The sequence below is a fragment of the Sprattus sprattus genome (genome assembly GCF_963457725.1).
Source record: "Sprattus sprattus genome assembly, chromosome: 12".
Lineage (NCBI taxonomy): Eukaryota > Metazoa > Chordata > Actinopteri > Clupeiformes > Clupeidae > Sprattus > Sprattus sprattus.
Window position 1 is genome coordinate 26565215 of NC_137910.1, and position 21475 is coordinate 26586689.

A 21475-nucleotide genomic window follows, 5' to 3' on the forward strand; every position below is an offset into this window, starting at 1 on the left:
CTATAAATATTAATGATAAAATGATATGATAGCCATATTTTGAATGATTGCTGGCAATATCATAGGGGAGCATACCTTCCTATTCAACTATTTTCAAAATTATCATATTGAAATGAAGAGTAGAGTTTCTTACTTAACCTTTTAAGAGAACAGATGATTTAGATATTCATCTCTGCCTAGAATATAGTGTATTGGAGAGAGACATGTTGTTTATGACATTTTACTATAATCCAGAACATCCATAGTTAATGAACAGTATATTATATCCATTTCTTTTGCAGAATCTTCAGTTAATGCCTTTTTGTTGACTGACAGAATATTTTGACAGCCGACAGTTGAAATAAAACAGCTTTGAGAATAGATTAGGCATCATTACTATGCATTCTTCATATTATCCACAGGATACTATACACAGGATATACAGGATACTATATGCTTTGGAAATACCCAAAGATTAGACATCATTACTATGCCTTATAGTTGATGCTGAATAATGATCCCACTTGTGGACCTCTACACACTTAATATTATTCACAGGACAAATGGCTTGATCAATGGCTTTAAACATTTTAAGTGTCTCGTGTATTCCGTTCCCCAGTCAACAGCAATGCTTACTTTTCTTTTGATGTATGTGTATGGGCAGAGATTACATAAAAAGGCATGACAATATGCTGTTCAGGGCTATATTACTAGTCATTAGGTACACATAAAGATGAATTGATGCTCAGAAATTGTACCCAAACCTTCACTATAGTACCATAATCTCCCTTTACACCTGACACTCTAGTTTTCAAAATTCCCATTACAGGAAAAAGATCATTATGACAGGTATCCTAGTTTGCTCTGGTCCTTATTACTTGGGTAAAAAAGACATTTTAGATCAATAATGTACTGGCCATGGTTTGTGGATCAATCCGGGATTGTGTATGGTTTCAGGGGAAAGTTTGGGTTTCTCCTCCTGATATGTTGATGCTATCAGTTACTAACTGTCAAAACAGGTGACCAGGGGGGACCTGCCTCTGTGCATGTGCCTCTCCCTGTCCCTCCCTGAGAAATAAATAAATAAATAAGACATGAACGGTCCACTCTCCTCGCTCGCCTCATCCTATCTCATGCATGGCTGCCAGTGATGGTCTACTGGGTGTCAGCTTTTATTGGCACGATACAAAGCAATGTGCCAAGGGCTGCTGCCTCGACTCCCTGAGCAGAATCGGCCTCTGGAATAAAAGCTTGCAAAATGTTCCGTTTGAGCACAGAGACATAGCAATGTTAGGCTGGAACGAGGAAGTGCAGTGGAGAGGGGAGGGACCGAGGGCAGAGTTCCATAGTGCTGCTGCGGCGCTACGAACTTCTGCACATGGAGCGGGGGAGAGTTGGAAGAGCTTCATATTGCAAAGTCAAGGAATAGCAGGTAGAGTAATTTTCACGATGTTTTCAACTACAAAATGTCAAAGTTACTGTTGTGATCAATCATTTCAAGTGAAGAGCTTACAAGTTTTTGTGAAGTGAACAAAAAAGGAGGCGAGGAAAATATTGTCCTACAGTCTACAGCAGGTGCGAGAGCGCCACTTAAATCCACTGGGGCGAGCGGCATTAGACAGCTTAAGAGGCGCGGAATGGAAAAGATGTTAACAGAGAGCATCTGAACAACTATTCAAACACAGTTTAACTTTTGTTAAGAACTAATTCATGATGTACTGCCTTGTTTCCAAAACGTTTTTTATACATTTAAAAGTGTCAGGATTCTCCCGGTATCCAAATGGATAGGGTTGGAATATCGGATAGTTTAGATAAACTTCAAGACGCCAAATCATCGGCATAGATATGTTTATCAGTGATTAAACAAATCGAGGAGAAGTTTCGATACTTTAAAATTGTTGAATATAGTAAGTTAGAAAAATGATAATTTACCGCTTCTCCTAAATGACACCTGTTGCTACACAGGGTGCGCATCCTGCCTTCACACGGATTATTGTGAAGTTTTACGGTAGAAAGTTCTGTAATTATCGATGGTCAAAGTTTGCCAGACGAACAAATAAATCTTGAAATGGTCATTTTACTGTCAAAAGTTACGAGTACAAATTACTTTTGTGATTTTATTTTTAAATTCAAAAAAGTTTTAACGTTGTAATTTTTCATGAACTCGGTGAAATGACAACAGACAAGAGGTCTCACACAAGAGAACATTTAGAAATAGCTCTTTTTACCCTGTAAAGAGTAACAGGATAGTGCTTACTATGGTCTCGTGCAAATTATTTCACTTTCGTCTGTTTTCCTCAGAGGTGTCTTCTCTGAACTTACATTATAAGCTCCTCTATACCTCGATCAGGTAGCCTACTGTTGAACCGATTATGCATGTGTGTGGTTGTGTTGATTGATTGTGGGCAGGACATGAAGCATACACACTAAAGCTAATCACTCACGAAATCGTGATAGCAATTATATGTACATATAGCCGCCTTCTGCTGACTTCAGACAGAAACACCAAGATTAGAAGTGTCCGCGTGGTCTGTGTGTGTTCACCGGCATCGTTAGACTGCCAAGGACATAAAAGGTTTTAAGAGGTCTAACATTTAAAATAGTTTATTTTAAAGAATATTTTTTATGTAAAAACGGTGAGCTTCCTTCTGAATGTTTTCCCACCACACATTAAGGCGGTAAAAAAACAGCCATTGAAACAGTTTACCCTCAGAGTTTATTTTTACAAAACTGAAGTTACACTCTGAAAGTGCCCTTCCTGTAACACGCTATAGGTTTGTCATTGATATTTCCATTCAACCCCCAAAAAACATGAATCTCATTAATTGCATTCAATATACTTTAAATCAATATTCAATTGAATTCCAAAATAAATAGATATATTTTAAGAAATATAAGTATTTTAATAGTCACCATAAATAAAAGATAAAGTCTACTCATTTCAAATTGGAGAAAGAAAAGTGGATGAGTGAGCTCGAAGAAAGAAGGAAAAGTGGAGGATGAGTGAGTGAGTGAGAGAGATAAAGTTATTAAAATTACTCTACTGAATGCCAGTGTAGTGAAGTGTGTCAGATATAAATTAGGCTAAGTGGGCTTCTCTGAAGTGATTCTTCTTTTTCAGTCAGTTCTTGCCGATCAAGTCTTACTGATGACAATCAATTCATCCACCAACACTAGCCCATAATCATCACGGCAAGATTCACCCACTCTAAAGAGCCATACGATTCATGTGTAATTGCAAATATTTTATATGAAGCAAAGACTAGTCGTAGTGTAATAATTGCCGAATGGTTGTAAGAAACTCATAGTTTATACATTTGGTATAAAAGGTACACACCTGACTTCTTTAATGTTTAGATTGTATGGTGAAGACTACTGAAGCACTGTCTTTTAAACAGACCTTAATTTTGCAAATAACAAAATAATGAATGAATGCATATACAATGAATATACACAAATTCACTTTGATCTAAATGCAAATAATTTTGCTTTTGCTAATCCAATGACTGTAACTGTATTATTAAATCAAATTAATTGCATTTTTTAAATATAAAACAAACATACATACAAACAAACATACATCTCTGATACTTTCCAAAACGTTTTATTTTTATAGATGGTTCTTAGGAAATACATAATGTTATGATTTGCAGAGTGGATAAATGCAGTGTAGATTTTGTCAGGCAGGACGTTTTTTGTTTGCTACAGTTCTGTGTCAAAGCTTCAAAGCTGTTCTAATAACTTGCCTGCACACTTTGGACACAGTACGAACGTTTGTATTCCAGTGGATTTTCTTGTGGTGTTTTTCACACATATATTCATTATACAAACGAAAGCTATTGTCCTAGAGTGAATACACAGCTAAAATCAGGAACAGAAAATTCCACCCTTGCAGCAAGGGCCTATTTGGGGATGAACTTAACTTGCTATGCCTGAATTTCAGTTGACCCTGAGACAGAAGAGTTTATGATAAAATACAAAAAAAAAAAAAAACTTTCAGTTTGTATTCTGCTGCCCTCTCCATCACTGGAACACCTCCACTATTCTAATTCTTGAAGAGAAGCAGAAAAGCGAGTGTAGTTTCTTTAGTCTTTTATGACCCCAGACTGTGGCATGGAGTCTGTTTAACGGTTTCATGGTGTCTAGTCTCCACCCTTTTCTCCGTTTCATGTTTTCTGTTTTCACACCAAGCTTTGCAACCCTCCTGACCCCCCCCCACACACACACACACACACACACACACACACACACACACACACACACACCACACACACACACACACACACACACACACACCCGAGCACACACTCCCCGTAGGTGGGACTGAGCGCGCTTGAGTGTTCTACCCACAAGCCTTTTCCTGCCTCTTACTGAACATGCACAACTTCACAACTTTGTACTTCCTGCTTCTTCATGGGCTCCTGTGAAGCAGATAGCAAGAGAACAGGCTGCTGTATCTCCTGATGGAATCAGAAGAAATGTGCAGAAACATGGAAATGGACTAAATACATTTTTTCTGAATATTTTCACTGAATTACTAGTCAAATAAAAGCTATAATTTCACCGTTCATATGTCAAACTCAAACCTTTAGATTCATGAAAGACTGCACATAGTTTGTCTGACAATTGGTGGGATAGAGTTATTGTGTGCAAATACTTTTGTACTATTTTGCATATGAAGTTTAACTATGATGGTTGTTTGCAGCATTTTGAATAATTCAATTTGTGCTAAAAGCCAGCTCACCATTAAAATGTGCAGGATCAGAGGAAGAATTCACAGTTTGACTAAATTCAACACTAACTTGCTGACTTGCTGACACTGGCTTACCCCCTCTGTAGCTGAAGGTAGTGTGAGATTAACTATTAAGGCTTATCAATCATAAAACCTTTTTGGGTTAATTGGGGTTAAACTGACAGAAACTCACGATTTGATATTGCAATAATAGTTTGAAGCTAAATCACAATGTGTTGCAGTATTTTGAAGTACTGTGAATTTGCATGTAGAATATGCAACCATGCATTTAGGCCAACAACTTACCCATCCTATACTAGAAAGACGTCATCTCACAAACCTTTTCACAGACTAGACATAAAAAGCAATGAGGCTGAAAAGCATCTACACATCACTAGATTGTCATACCATTAGTAAGCTTTTTAAAAAAAAAAAAAAATAGTGAATTCATTTTTAGTAAGTGTGACGATTGAGTCAAGAATCCTTACTCGTAAGTGAATCGATTCTGTCTCTCTGATTCTAGAATGTAGCATTCAGATGAAAAACTGAATCTCTTTGATACAGACAGTCATACCCATACTGTCATCTACCCACCCGGGTATTAAACACATATGCCGGTGGTTTTATGTGGGATACTGCTAGCTCGCTTTCAGTCCCCGCCATCACAATTTCCCATCACACCAGCTGCCCAGAAACAGAGCTGCAGTGAAGACTCTGGTGCTCCTCTCCCCACACACCCTTACACCGCCAGCCACCTTCCACAGCTCCAGATGCTGAGGAGCCCTGGTGCTTAGCCCGCTATCCTCATGCTCCCCCACCCTATCACACCCCTGCCCATCGCACACACACACACACACACACACACACAAACACACACACAGACACACACACACACACACACACACACACACACACACACACACACACACACACACACACACACACACACACACACACTCACACACACACACACACACACACACACACACACACACACAAACACACACACACACACACACACACACACACACACACACACACACACACACACACACACACACACACACACACACACACACAAACACACACTCCCCATATCTTTCCTCCTTCTTCTCCTCCTGCGTGGCTCTGGCGTGTATCGGCTCCTCGTGGTCACCCCGGACACTGTGCGTGGTGACAGACGGAGGGGCCGCCCGCTTCCCACTATTTGTTCCAAGTGTGTGGAGCCATCTGTCATAGCGAGCAGGAAAGGCCGGCCGCCTCCCCAGGGCCCAACCGCCTCACTATTTTAGGGAGCCCTGCTCTCCTCTGCGTGGGCTGCCTGGCCACTGGGTGTGTGCCACTGGTGGGGACGTCTTGGAGTGGCTGTTGCAAGGGGGCCAAGGCTGTTGTGCCCATCTGCCGCGGGCTTCAGGGGCCCCTGCATTATTGATGGGGCCACGCACAGGCCTGGCCCAATGCAGGGCTCCTCAGAATATTGCCTCTTGTGTGAATAAGAAGAAAAAAAAAAGAACATGCAAACTATCTGCCCTCTTCGGCCGACCACTTTTTTTGTGTCTCTTTTTCTTTCTCTCGCGCTGACCTCTTCCCCGTCGCCTCTGTTTCCTTCTCTTTTTCCCTCAGTACATCTTTCTGTTTTGCTTTCCTCAATCTCTCCCTCTCTTTTTGCCTTGTTGTCCCTTTTCGTGTCTCCATTTTTTTTCTCGCTCCGTCTCTGTCACTTCCCCAATCTATCCCTCTCTGCTTCTAGCTGTTTTCTGCTTCTTCCTCTTTCCTATCTCTCTATCACTTGGCCTCCTCCATTTCACTCTCTCTCACACACACACACACACACACACACACACACACACACACACACACACACACACACACACACACACACACACACACACACACATTCTCCCCCTTCTCTCTCTTCACTCGTTCTCTGTCCATCTCTCTCCGTCTCGCTCGCTCTTTGTTCCTGTCACAGGCTTGTGCGGGTGTGCGGAGGGCCGGCTGGGCCCGGCTCACCCATGCATGCTCAGTAAATTAGAGTGAACACGAGCGCCGATCAACTGGCTGCTCCAAAGCCTCGCATCCTCAGTGACCTGAGGCCATCTCATTTTCTGCTTAATTTTGCGACAGTCAGTTTGCATTTTTGGATGATTATGTGGTGGGAAATTAACAATAAATAACAAATGTGGTCGGATAGCTATAGCTCCTGCCAAGCCCCAGCGAATCCACCCCCCCCCCCCCCCCCCCCCCCGTCACCCAAGAGCACACCGCTCTGCCCCTACTCCACTCTCTCCGGCAACCCCACTCTGGCTGTCGGGGCGGTAATGAAAATGTCTGTAATTCATTGTAATGTAATGTGCAGAACCATCACGTCTGCCAGGGTACTGGGAGGCTCACTGTCAGTGATGGGGTTTGTACATGGAAAGGCCAGCACCTTTAATCTGTTTATACCTGCTTTAGATGGTTCCACTTTCAGCCAGGTGTTGATTGAACTGATACATTTATCTCTTTCTCTTTCTCTCTCTCGCTCCCACTCTCACTGTTTTGGCTCTGTCTGTCACTTGGTCCCCTTGCTGTCCCTTGCTTTCTCTAACTTTAGAGTACTTGCAGAGAATGGAGACTGAAGAGGCCCAGGAAATGTCCCAGATACCAGGTAAGGTTTGTCACATGGCCATATGACACAGTAAACCCCCAGAGGGTCTAGTAGGTCAGAACACTGGATTGTGGTTTTCAGACACAGAAAGGTTGGATAGATACACTAGTACACTGAGGGGACAAAGGCAGTAATATGTGTAACAACATGTGGATAGATATTGGTGGAATAAATCTTTCACTTTAAATGGCATTTTATCTGGCCCAGAGGTTTCCCAGGGAAATCCCTGACAACATTTAGAGTTTAAACAAGAAGAGTTTTCCTTTTACATTTGGTTTTGTATTTCAAATATTGCAATAACTAAACTAGGATGATCAATGTCTACTGTTTTAAAACACAGAAGCAATAAAGGGGTGACTCACAGCTGAATCCTATAGTATCTAGACCAGGGGTCTTCAACGTTTTTCAGGCCAGGGACCCCCAAACTGATGGCGAGATGAGCAGGGACCCCCTACTATATAAATTGCATAAAAGTTTGTTTATAATATACTGGGCCTAGTGCCAAATAAACATAGCTACCCTGTTATCGTGTATTCAATACTAAGCTATTCAAATAATACAAAGGTTAATATATTCATTAACATTTTTATTTTTTAACATTGAATTTAACCTAACATTTTTGAACAACGAATTTAACTTAACATTTTTTAACATTGAATTGAATTTAACATTTAACAACATGAAAGGTACAGGGTGGCCGTGCCAATGCCATTTATAAACATGAATTTTGCAAACAACTCAATTAAAATATTATTAAAATAATTCACAGATATATGTTTTTATTTCATCATACATAAAAAAGGGACAGTGAATCCTTGAGCATCTGTCGATGGCACACATCCTCCCACATTAGTGAGATGTATCTTCTTTTCAATAACTCCTGACTGACACGATCCAACGGATGACGGAGGAGGAGTCTGGCGCATGGAGTTGTGTTGACAACATAGATGTTATAGTGAGATTGACAGGTCAACAAACCAATCACACCGCTAGCAAGTTGTTAAGATTGTAGGTAGTAGCATGCTAACTTTAGCTAGGGGGCTCATACACCTCGCAAATCCTCTCAGACTTATTTTTCAGTTACAATTAACGTTTTACAGTGTCTATTTCTCTTTATTTTTTTTTTTAAATCTAAGCAAAAAATATCAAACTAACCATTTATAGGTACAAACAAGACCAGCTATGGAGTTTGGTCCGCCATCTTTTATTTTTGATCTTCGCGCTCTTTAGACTTGAGCAGAAACGCGATCTGATTGCTAGTGCCTGTGCTGTCATATTTGCATGAAAGGTGCTGTGAGTGAACTTGAGAGAGCTCCTGTGGGTAGCTGAATGTGTCGATTGGACTGAAAGATAACGTCTTCTCGATCAATGTATACGTTCGCTACAATATGTTGGATTTATGTTAATGTAAATTTAAAGGGAATAAATACAATTCTGATTCGGAAGACATTTAACTTTGTGGGAAAAAAAATTGGTTGAATTTTTTATTTTTTTTTTAGAAATATAAAAAAAAATTGTCTTATCAACCAAAGATTTTGCGACCCCCCTGTTGAAGACCCCTGATCTAGACCACAAGAAGTGTACACTTGAACTGTGCAGTCATGGACTGGAAGGTCCACATGGTGTTGTGCAATAAGCACTTCTGTTTGTTTTTCTTGGAATAGAGAATATGCGCTACATGGAAAAGGCTGGTAGTTCTTTGCAAGCAATTTCTTTGTTTGTCCATTTAAAAGAAGTTTTCGTATTTGTGGGTGTATGTGTGTGTGTGTGTGTGGTGGTGGTGGTGGTGGTGGGGGGGGGGGGGTCTTTTATTCCTGTGAAACTATGAGAAATTGTATTCTGACCAAGTGAGTGATGTCAGTCTGTCCGTTCTCAGGCAGGGACAGTCCCCCTGCCAATGAAGCCTCGGAGGAGATGGATGAGGCCATGCCTGTTCCTGAGGACCTGTCCGCCTCCTCTGGCCTCCAGCAGAACAACAGGACTGACAAAAGCCTGGGTACGTTTGGTCATGTTAGTTGATGTACAGCTCCTTAGCAACACTATGGTTTCTGACTATTCTGTAATGCCTTTATTATCCCATCGGGATGACATGTGTGTATCTTGCAGATAAACTAATGCAGACCATGTATGTGCCAATATACAAGTTCTCTTAACAAAGAACATTTCTAGTCTGTGGAAGTTAAAATACACTGGAGTGCTATATACATCACTGAATATTCTCCTCTCTTGTCTTCTGCAACTGAGTCTCTGAATTTCACCCGAATAGGATGTGTTTAGAAGTGTAGTGCAGATGTCTCTCCAATCCATTCATATTTCACGCAGAAATCATTTAATCTGCACAATGGATGGCTAATTGTTGTCATGTTGTGTTGTAAAAGCATTACTTTAGATGTCACTTGCATTCCTTTAAACATATTAGCCAACAGAATTGGGATTGGCTTACCATCGGCTACCAAATACGTTTTTGTCTTACCAGTAAAAAGGCCAACCCACCCTCAAATGATTACCTAACTAACCGTGTCCTATGTAAAGAACAATAACAACAACAACAACTCTAAATGTCCTTCTGAATCCATCCTGTGGTGGTAACTGAGCAGACTATGGCTACTGACTGGATGTAAGATAACAGATCTGTCTAACAGATGCTCTAAGCCTTTATTAGTATGACTGAGTAGCTACACACTCAGCATATACCACGTTAGTCCCGGAGGTTTACTTGATTGAAAAGATAAAAAGCTTAAAAAAATTAAACAAAATGTCAGAGGAAACTGAAATAGGATGTGCAAGAGTTTCCTAAGAAGAACTTGCCAGAGCTCAGATAGTTTCAACACCCAGGGAGATAATGTGCTCAGGAACACAGTCAGGCATCACTACACACACACACACACACACACACACACACACACACACACACACACACACACACACACACACACACACACACACACACACACACACACACACACACACACACACACACACACACACACACACACACACACACACACACACACACAGTGCACCTGCACATATGCCCATGCTTTCACTTCAACTGCTGTGCTTTTTACAGACACCTTCAAACAAACTGTACAGCAGGAGTCTCACATAAGGGCCTTTGCCATTATATTTGGCATCCGGTGTCTCACCAACTTCTGTTCTAACCGTCACAATAAACATAAACATTCTATCATTCTAAAGAAGTCAGCTATCACACTCTTCCAAATGTTACATGAATGTTACAGTCATTTTCAAAATGAGTGTTACTTGTTTCATAGGTATCATTATGACTCACACTATTCCACTCTATTAATCTATAAGAATGACATCAGTCTTCCCACAGCATATCTTGTTAAACTATATATTTATTATTATAAAGTAGGGTTATTCCAGAGGGAACATGATTTGGGTATAGGACAGATATTCTACTAATGAAAGGGGAAAATGTGAGTATTGCATGACCTATCATTCATTTAAAAATGTAATCATGATTTTCATTTTTTCATGGAATGACTGAGACAGCATAGTAAAAGCAGGTTTTCCAAGTTGCACACAGTCCAGTAGTAAGCACTGTGTGTGTGTGTGTGTGTGTGTGTGTGTGTGTGTGTGTGTGTGTGTGTGTGTGTGTGTGTGTGTCTGTGTGTGTGTGTGTGTGTGTGTGTGTGTGTGTGTGTGTGTGTGTGTGTGTGTCTGTGTGTGTGTGTGTGTGTGTGTGTGTGTGTGTGTGTGTGTGTGTGTGTATGTGTGTGTGTGTGTGTGTGTGGATTTGTATGTGTGCTAACAGCCTTCCCTTGTTGATCTGATCAGTCACTGTTTGAGGATGTGACTGTTGTATCTCTACAACACTCTATCTTTTTTCTGATAACCCCCCCCAAAAAAAACACCCAGCCGCTGTATGAAGGGAGAGTTTATCTTTCAGGATCAGGCTGCGTGGCCCTCGAACACAAGGCGCTTACAGGACTCTGTAAATGGGACATGGAGGCGTGCTGCCTGAGGAGTGTCAGACCTCAAAGCTAAAAAAAAGAGCGCTTGATCTTTCTCAGGGGCGGTGTGACGTATGTGCTGCATGCAGCTCCACAGTGCAACAGTCAAGGTGCACATCTGCCCATTTCCCCTATTAGACCAGACCCCCTACTCATCTGACTAAGTGATTCGGGTCTCGTCGGGTCCCTCATTTGGTGACCTGTGATAGACTTACTACTATTTAGGAGTACTGCTACTTTTCTATGAAACTATTTCAGATAGCAGCACTTGACTTGAGGTTCCTGAAAATGAAAAAAAGGATGCTGGGTCCTTTTAGGTGCTCCTTATCAGCACGTTGACAAATGCACGAGTGCATGCACGCACACGCTCATGCACGCACACACGCACACTTTCACATTCATACACACACACTCACACATGCAAACACCCTTTTACGCCCATGCATGTACAATTTGGCGCGTTCTTTTGTGTATATGAGGCCACACAGCTCATCTCACCAGGCTATTTTCAGGCATCGAGAGCACTAATGCTCTTACAGGAACCCTCCCACCCTTTTAACTTCCCCACCAAACTATCACTGCTAACTTCAAAGTTCACACATCAGCTAGGCCTCTGGCAGCGTAGTGTTTTGACCCTCTGTATTGGCCAAACCAAAGTGCTCTTGCCTCGAAGAACTAATTATTGGCAGGTCATTGTATCCACAGTGCCGTTGGAAGTCACATGGTGTTCAGATAGTGCTATCGGCTTGTGCTCTTTGTTTGTCCTTCCTTGTGGGTTTTGACGCTAGCTTCCCAAAAACGGGTAAATTAGGATGTGTGACAAGCGTTATGTAAAGTAAAAGCCCTTCTTCTCATTCCCGTTTTAGTCATAACTTCCCCATATCCCTGGGAGACTGCAGCACAGCAGATCCAGTTCCCCCTGTCTCAATCAGGTCAGGACAGCTCAAAGGCCTTACTATCACAACATACACAGAGACAGGGGCTAGCATATGTGTAAGAGGGCTTTCTCTCTCTCCCTCTCAGTATGTATGTGTGTGTGTGTGTGTGTGTGTGTGGGGGGGGGGGGTTGTTTTGTTGTATATTCATGAGAAAAAACTCTTTCTGTAAATGTTAATAATTGCTTTAGCTGTATGCGCCAGTGTACCCTGAGATGCGCCTGTGAAATAAAGTCAGTGTCCTAGTACTAGTGGGTGATAGAGTGTGTGGTTAGGGCCTCATAGCAGATGACTATATGGATGGCTGAGTTCATACTGCTCACTCCCTCTCCGTGATGGAGCACACATACGGCCTCACACGCTACATTTTCACACGGCATTGCGGTTTGGGGTTCTCCATCACGGCTGGATGAGCTGAACCTCTGTAACACACATGATCATGCTGTCATGCTGGATAGAACATTTGCACTTTCCAGTGACCACATCTACAAAAGTATTAGAGGTGTTTTGTTTTTCCATAACTTTGAAATCCACACGTTCTGAACAGAAGATCAAGTAAAGGTTCAATTATGAACAGTTTCATTATAATTTTATTTAAAAAAAGAAATTCTGGCTGAAGGTGGCCTCATACGCTCAACACAGTCTCACGAGAGGGCTGTTTCAGTTACCCAGCCTCACAATTCCCTGTGTGTGCTTCCCTTTCTGTCACTTCTCCATAATTCTTGGCTTTATTTTTCGGTTGGGCCGGCTATGTTGCTAAAACTTCCCCTTTTCCCCCAGATTCCTATATTTCATTATTTCCACTTCTTCCTCTTAGCTTGAACAAACAGAGGTGGCTTAGGCATGGGGAAATGGGGCTACCACCATGACATGCAAACCACACACCGTTTTGTGTGGATGCAGTGCCCATGAGAAATGCCCCTCTCTACAAAGACTATAAACGCTTTACGTAAGAAGTTCAGGGTATCTTGGCCACACAGATATTTCATCACGTCTTCCAATTTCTGTCAAGTACTCAGCACATCAGATGATAGATAGATAATTACAAAGTTATTTGTATTTCTTACTGTTCAGATGCACCAATGTAGAATCCACTTTAAACCCTTCAATGCTTTAGTGTTGTCCTAGTGGTAGCGCATCTTATCTTTCACTGCTAGGGACAGATTGTGAATCATTTTGTCTTGGTGTTTTTTTTATGAAGTCTTGTCTGTCTACCTCTCTGCATGTTTGTGTGTGTGTGAGTATTTACCATGGTTTGTTGGTCTGGTGTACACCGCAGAAGTCCTCAGTTTCACAGTGCTTCCTGTGTCTCTGTTTCCTGTTTATCTTGCTATCGTTTGTTTCACAGAAGAGAGATGTGTAAGAGAGATGAATGTCATTATCCCTTAGTAAGGCAGAGTGAAATAGGAAAATGTCAAATTGGTCTTCTGTTTGGAATGAACCTTTAAACACAGTAGCAAAACCAGCCTGGCAAAATGATTATTTTGATGAAATTTGAAATACATTACTTTCCTGTCAGAATGTATTTTGACCTTTTGCCCTGAAGTCGGTAGGTGTTGTTACCTAAAAAGAAAGAAGTTCAGCCAAAAATGATGATTTCAAAATAACTTTGTCCTTTTGCATTAGCTTTGTCATCTTTTAGTCCAAGATGTTTCTATTACAGAAGCGACTTATATATAAATCAGTCAAAAAGAGGGCATTGCTGCATTAATCACAGGTTCTATCTAGTCGCACTATCAGACATTTGCTTATAAAATAACACTAGTCACTATACTAAAATGGAAACCTGGTGATGCACAGAGGAAGAGTGTGAATGTAGCCCACAGAACTAGAGCGTTGTAACCATACACCAACATACATGAGGGCTTACAGGCGCCTTTCTTTGGTTGAGGAGCAGGAGGCACAGAGAAAGCTTTGACACAGACTCAGAATTCTTTAAGGTTGCCACTTTGAACATTCTTCAGTGTAAATTGTAGGTTCTAGCCTTATCTTGCTTTAAGAAACACATGAGAAACAGGTATGCTTTTATTTTTAACAAAGACTCAGTACCCTTTTGTGGCAGGAACAAGCTTGTGTACATGTTAGTGAGTTAAGGTCCCATTTGGGCATGTTCCCATGCTGGACACATGCTCAACAGTCTTGCTGTGTGAGTGAGGAGGAGAAGGCGCTGTGTAGAGCATGCTGGTGTACTAAACAGTGACCCACTGCTCTCTTTTTCCAGCCTGCAATATTAAAGTTGAGGCTCGGAGTGACGAGGAGAATGGGATGGCCTGTGAGGCGAATGGCGAGGAGGAGGAGGAGGAGGAGGAGGAGGAAGGGGCGGAGGACTTGCGTGTGCTGGACGCCTCGGGCGCCAAAGTGAACGGCTCCCACGCCGGGGCCGACAGCATGGTGTCCTACCCGGCCGCCGGCGGCATCCGCCTCCCCAACGGGAAGCTCAAGTGCGATATCTGTGGGATAGTTTGCATTGGCCCCAATGTGCTGATGGTGCACAAGCGCAGCCACACTGGTAAGCCCATTTGCCATTTCCCTTGTCTTCATCCTTCACTGTGCTCCTGTGCCTGCAGCTGCAGAGGCTCCACTGTGAGGCTCCCTCAGAAGGGGGTCAGCACTGCTCTCACGGGGCTGCAGACCCAGCAGAGCTAGTGGCAGTGACTCTGCTCACCTTGACTACTACTCAGCAGCAGTATATCATGAGGCGGTAGTTAAGATACTGATGTGGCAGGAAGGCTGACTGTGAGAAGCCGTCAGGGAGTGAGTTGATTGCATGGAACATCTGATCATTTCTTCCTTTCATATGTAACATTTCCCCCCCTATGACCATAGTTAAGTTGCATTAGTTGCTCATCTGTGGTCTTCATAACTTTATAAGCAGAGGGTATTTACATTAATTTAGTGTCTGAGCGACAGTCATCCAGGAATACATTTGTGTGGTCTTTGTTTTCTCTCTAATTTTCTCTCTAATTTCAAGTCATCAGTTTTTGTAAAGTTTTTGTTGAAATTGGATAAAAATAGGTCTATAATAGCACATGAAAATATAAACACATGGGACCAAAAGTTTATATTTTAAAATAAAGTCCAAAACAATATATGAGCAACAATTAGGATAATGAAACCTCTATAAAACAGCAATTATCGCAGCATTTAAGAGTTTCTCTCTCAAAAAATTGATATTCCATTGTAATGAAGTCAAACCATTGGTGGAGAACATTTTTCAAAAAGGCACTTAGCTGTCTCAGTTCAGGAGCTAATGAAACTCAAAGTGGAAGAAAGGAACACGGAGCTAATGTAAATGCAAAAAGAACGTATAATAAAAGATATAATGAAGTGCTTCCTATTTAAATATAAATATTCGTTGGTGAGACTGTGCTCCTGAAATGCCTTTTTAATGAGTTTCTTTTTTTTCCGTAGTTTTGCTGCTTCACTGGTGACTTATTTTATAGGGGGCCTTTTGAAGAAAGAGCTGTATTAAAAACGCTCTCTCAGAATGCCACAACACGCCGAGAGGCTGGATATTGGTTTATTCCAGAGGCGCTGATCAGGAAGACTGGCTCTCAAACACAAAGTGTATCCTCCGCTTTATTTAAATGAGGTCTGCATTTGCATTGTGATGGTCCGCTCTTATTTTAGAGCCGAAGAAGAGGAAAAAATGAGATTTTCAGATCAAATTGACTCAGGCAGTGGTGCATCACGAAACTGGCAGGCTCAGTTTGAAAGGCTCTTGTTCGATCACTGAGCCAAGCGGCACGGCGGGGCAGGGAGAGCGCGCAGCCCGGGAGACTGCCGCTCCGCTCTGAGTTCCCGCTGGCGTGTTTGATTGAGTCTCGTAGCGAGGCGCTCCGTCGTTGAGGATGTTGCCTCGCGCGGGAGCCGTGTAGGACACTGACCCCACATTCAGCGCATAATTGTGCTACCAACGGGGATTCTTTAGCTCAGGAGGCTTCGTAACATACATCCATTCTTCAGACACTGGTCCTCTATCAGGCCATTTATGGCTCGAATTAGGGTTGTGCAAGTAGATTTGAGTGGTATTAGTATCCCATGAAAACAAGTAGAAATCCCAATTTGTTTGTGACATAGATGCTCTGTGTCTTTGGCACACCATTTGTCAGTGTTGACCTTTTTTGTTTCCCTACCAGTACAATCAATCAACCTTAGCTGTAGCGGGGCTGTGACCTCCAGCAATTACATATGCATGTAAATATTTTACCCCTAGATTTTGAAATTCAACAAATGCCCTTAAAAGAATATCCTTTCATTATCTTGTGAACTGCTAATACTAATATTATATTATGTTATGCTATATTATATATTTTATATATATATTTGACAGATGATAATGTAGGATTGATGAGTGACCTGCTCTTTGCTGTGTCAACTTTGCAGGGGAGCGGCCCTTCCAGTGCAACCAGTGTGGAGCCTCCTTCACACAGAAGGGCAACCTGCTGCGCCACATCAAACTCCACTCTGGAGAGAAGCCCTTCAAGTGTCACCTGTGCAACTACGCCTGCCGCCGTCGAGACGCCCTGACAGGTCACCTGCGCACCCACTCTGGTGAGTCTCCACCCTCTGTGCGTCCACCTCTCCTAGGTCCACTGTGGACCCAATCAGTGGTCAGCTGATCATTGGCCCCTGTGGTACAGATCATGTGTATAGAACAGTGCTCCTTTCTCTGTAGATTTCTTCTCTTTTCTTTATTTGCTAATCGTTGGCATTGGTGGATTTGTATTTGTTGATAGTCTAGGGGTTAGAACACACCTCTGTACATACATGTAACATATAAATGCATGTGTAAACGTGTGCATCTGTGCACTTTTTTTCACAAAGTTGGAAAACCCCACAAGTGTGCTTACTGTGGGCGGAGCTACAAACAGCGTAGCTCGTTAGAGGAACACAAGGAACGATGTCACAACTACCTACAATGCATGGGGCTCCAGAACAGCATCTATACAGGTAAGTTCAACTCGGGCAACAATCTGTCTGCTCATCTGTCCGAGCGTCTTTTTCACACGTGCCTACATGCATTACCTCATTCCCATCTCATACAGATGACATGTTCTACTCTAGGCTGGTGATTTCTTCATGTACAACATGTGCCTGCAGTTGACAGCATTATGCTGTACTTTTTAGTGTAATTCATGCGCAAACAGATAATGTAATTGATAGGTAAGTCAGTGTCTTTTTCATATCCTACGTGTTCCCCTATATTAATACAGGAGGGCTTTTCATTGCATCTGGTGTTTGTGTCAGTTTTACATCTCTCATTAAAAAAGAGTCTATCCATTCTTATAATTATATACAAAAGGACAAACCTTTAGTCAAAACCGTAGTACGTTTTTTTTTATACAGTTGATTATACAGACATGGTGAATTGTTTTTTTTGGAAGGGATGGTCTGAATTTGAGTTCTAATTAAAAAACGAATTAGACTAAGTATTATGATAACTTGTGTCATTTCTATATTAAGTGATCACCTTACTGGAATTAAGCAGGTATTTAAAACATTGAAGGCTTAACTCTCCTCTAGAATATCCACCTGAATAAAAGGTTATGCTGATTGATAGTAGCTGATGTTCACTCTTCACTTGAACTATTGTCTATTGAAAACATTCAACTTCAGGTTTTAAAGCAGGATCCATGTGGCATTGCTATAATTATAAAGTCGTAATTACATTTATTCTATAACTGTAATAATTTCAAAAAGTCATTTTACATACATAATAATAGGTAATTAAATGACTATGTAAATTATGAGAGGTCTATTTTAAAAGAGCTGTAGGTTTTCTGGAAATGCTTCAGTTAGTATTAAATATGTGAATACTTTACTAGTAAAACTGGTAAGGAAACTATAAAACTAAACAATAATTTTGTTGCAATCCTTATACTTCACATACTAAAAGTTTGAGCCTTTGAGCAGATTAGACTTGAAGCCTAAACCCATTTCTCTCCCTTGCTTTCCAGTAGTAAAAGAAGAGAGCAACCTGGGTGAGCAGAGGGAGGACATAAGCCTGACGGGACCTGAGAGGGCCTTGGTGCTAGACAGGCTAGCTAATAATGTAGCCAAGCGAAAGAGCTCTATGCCACAGAAGTTTGTGGGTAAGAGTCTAAGTCTACTTTTTGTGCCTACCCTGATAGGAAAATTCTATATGTGTCAAGCTCAAGCTCAAACCAGTTTTCAGATGTGTAGGGCGTATTCAGAAGGCAGAAATAAAACATTCACCTTAAAATGACAAAAAACTCATCTGACATACATGACCTTTAAATGTGTCTTTTCATAATAAAGATGGTGCAGGTGTTGTCTTTGTGCCGGTCACATTGGAATCATTGGATTAAGACATTCTTGCAATTTTATGCGCTGTGTGTGTCCTTAGCATGTGAATAGTATGAGCATAGTATTTTCAAAACGGAAACAGTCCTTCAAACCACCAGGAAGTCAGAAATAGTATAACACAGATAAACTGATTTGAGTCAAAATGCAGTAACACAATCTCTCTGTCTCTCTCTCTCTCTCTCTCTCTCTCTCTCTCTCTCTCTCTCTCTCTCTCTCTGTCTCTCTCTCTGTCTCTCTCTCTCTCTCTCTCTCTCTCTGTATGTGTGTCTTACAGGTGAGAAGCGTTTGTCAGACCTGTCATTTGAGGGCAATGGTGGGGAGCTGATGCAGCCACATGTGATTGACCAGGCCATCAACAGCGCCATCAGCTACCTGGGGGCCGAGTCCCTTCGGCCCCTGGTGCAGACCTCACCCGGCTCCTCCTCTGACGTGGTGGTCGGCTCTATCTACCAGCTCCACAAGCCCCCGGGAGACGTCAGCCTGTCAGCCAAAGACAGCGCTGCCGAGAACCTGCTCCTGCTCTCCAAGTCCAAGTCAGCCAGTGAGAAAGACGGCTCACCCAGCCCCAGCGGCCAGGACTCCACCGACACAGAGAGCAACAACGAAGACCGGCCCGCTGGGGGAGGCCCCGGAGCGGCTAGCGCTGGCCTCATCTACCTGACCAATCACATGGCCCCGGGAATGCGCAACGGCGGAACCCTGTCCCTGGTCAAGGAGGAGCATCAACGGCAGTTTGAGGCGCTGCGAGCGGCCGGGGTGGACCTGGGCATGGCGGTGAGCTCGGAGAGCTTCAAGGTGATGAACGGAGAGGGCGAGGAGGTGCGGACGTACCGCTGTGTCCACTGCCGCGTGCTCTTCCTGGACCACGTCATGTACACCATCCACATGGGCTGCCACGGCTTCAGGGACCCCTTCGAGTGCAACTTGTGCGGCTACCGCAGCCAGGACCGCTACGAGTTCTCCTCTCACATGACGCGCGGAGAGCACCGATACTGAAAACACACACACACACACACACACACAGACACACAGACACACACAGACACACACACACACAGACACACAGACACACACATACACACACAGACACACACACACACAGACACACACACACACACACACACACACACACACACACACACACACACACACACACACACACACACACACACACACACACACACACACACACACACACACACACATACACACACACACAAAGATATATGGATACAAATGCCCTCACGTACATATCAATAAGTCAATACGCACACCCACACCATGATGCATATCCTTTTACATATACAAATACAAAATGTACACCTACACCAATCTGACACACACAAAACCACAAAAATATGTATTAGAATATAAATACCATATTCAAATATATTGATTCTGTCCATCCACTGGCTGCATGTTTGAACATATGGAATAACAGTAGGGAATGTGTATTTGTAATATATGTAACACTTTGATGGAAGCTGAAATAATACAACTATACTTGCTGTACTTTTTATAAGATTACAAAGTAAGAGGGCCATCTTTCCATAATATGTTCTTTTGTATAACAGTTTTCAGAAAGTGTCCAAGTCTGCGTGCCAGTTTGGAGGATTCCGTTTGAAAATGGAATTGTTCATACACCTTCATTTCTTCTGTCAGCACAAGGATAAAGATACTTTAAAATATTTATGCTGAGGTGTAAAGTTTTATGATAAGTGAGTACAAGTAATATCAGTATTATCATATCAAAGATGTACGGATGCCCACTGAAATCTTGTTTTTGATTTATCTTATCTTATCTAACAGTACATATATTTTTATTTTGTCTTTTGCAGTACTTATTTTTATATTATTTAAGTAGAATACAGACCATTTTCACTTTTTGTAATTTATTTACTCAGTCAAGGATTGTTTATCTGGAATAAAAAATGTAAATTGAATGTCAAATTGTATCAATTAAACACGATTTTCAATTGGGATGTGACCAGCATTCTTTTTGTACAAAATGAGCCAACCTACTGATGACTACATACTTCTAAACCATTCACTGGATTCATGAGTAATGCAGATAGTGTTGAACAGTATCACAAATGTAAAGTGAGTGCTTGTAAACTGTCAATAAAATGTTTTACACAAGTTCAAGTGAAAAGCTTATTTGGTGTTAGTTCTTTTAAATGTATTTAAAGCCAAACAATACAAAATCATGCAAATATAGTTACCATGACAGCGACCACTCCAAAGGGTTGCTGTACACACTGGCGTGTATGGTGTTTATGGAGTGTACATACAGTAGACAGGAAGAGATATTTTTGCCAGATCTTTAAAGAAAAAGAAAATATCTATCTGTTCAATTATTCACCCTGAAAAAAAGTTTTTTTGTATATAATATACTGTATTTTGTTATATTATGTACCCTCAGAAAGAATAGATTAATATTAATGTAGGTCGTTAGAGTAATGAAGATTAACATAAATGCATATTTGACTTAAATAGAGGAAATATAAAACTGTATAAAACAAAGTATAAAATATATATAATTGTATAAAATAGTCAAATGTTTTTGTCATTAAGAATTCCTACACTTACGTGCTGGTCAGCAATTAGTTTGAAATGTCCGTCAACACTCACTATATCCGTCACCTGTCAAGTCAAATAGTTGTAGGATGGCAAATGATTGGCATTCACATTCCCATGTGACGTGAATAAACTGAAAATTGCAGTGGGAGACAAGATATGTGCTGAATACATAAATAGCCAAATCATTCTAGTCTTGATGAAGAAGTTGAAAAGTCAGGAAGCGAGTCAGATTGACATTGTATTTGACTGACAGTGTATACCTAGTATACTTACTTTAAATTCAATACAA

At 41.6% G+C, this 21475-nt stretch overlaps 1 protein-coding gene across 3 annotated transcripts; it reads left to right on the forward strand.

Annotated features, from left to right (window-relative positions):
* Positions 1-1086: 1086 nt before the first annotated feature.
* ikzf1 (IKAROS family zinc finger 1 (Ikaros)) lies at positions 1087-19603 on the forward strand (the record flags this gene model as incomplete). 3 transcript variants are annotated; one of them, XM_080848724.1, is made up of 8 exons in its annotated part: positions 1087-1411; positions 7308-7361; positions 9238-9357; positions 14498-14785; positions 16663-16830; positions 17104-17229; positions 18237-18371; positions 18881-19603. In XM_080848724.1, the coding sequence occupies 8 exons, from the start codon at positions 1117-1119 to the stop codon at positions 19600-19602; spliced, it is 1908 nt and encodes a 635-aa protein (XP_080704850.1). In that variant the 3' UTR covers position 19603. The 3 variants fall into 3 exon arrangements, with proteins under 3 accessions (XP_080704850.1, XP_080704848.1, XP_080704849.1); XM_080848722.1 differs by having other exon boundaries at positions 1117-1411; positions 9223-9357; XM_080848723.1 differs by having other exon boundaries at positions 1267-1411; positions 14498-14833.
* Between the last annotated feature and the right edge of the window lie 1872 nt (positions 19604-21475).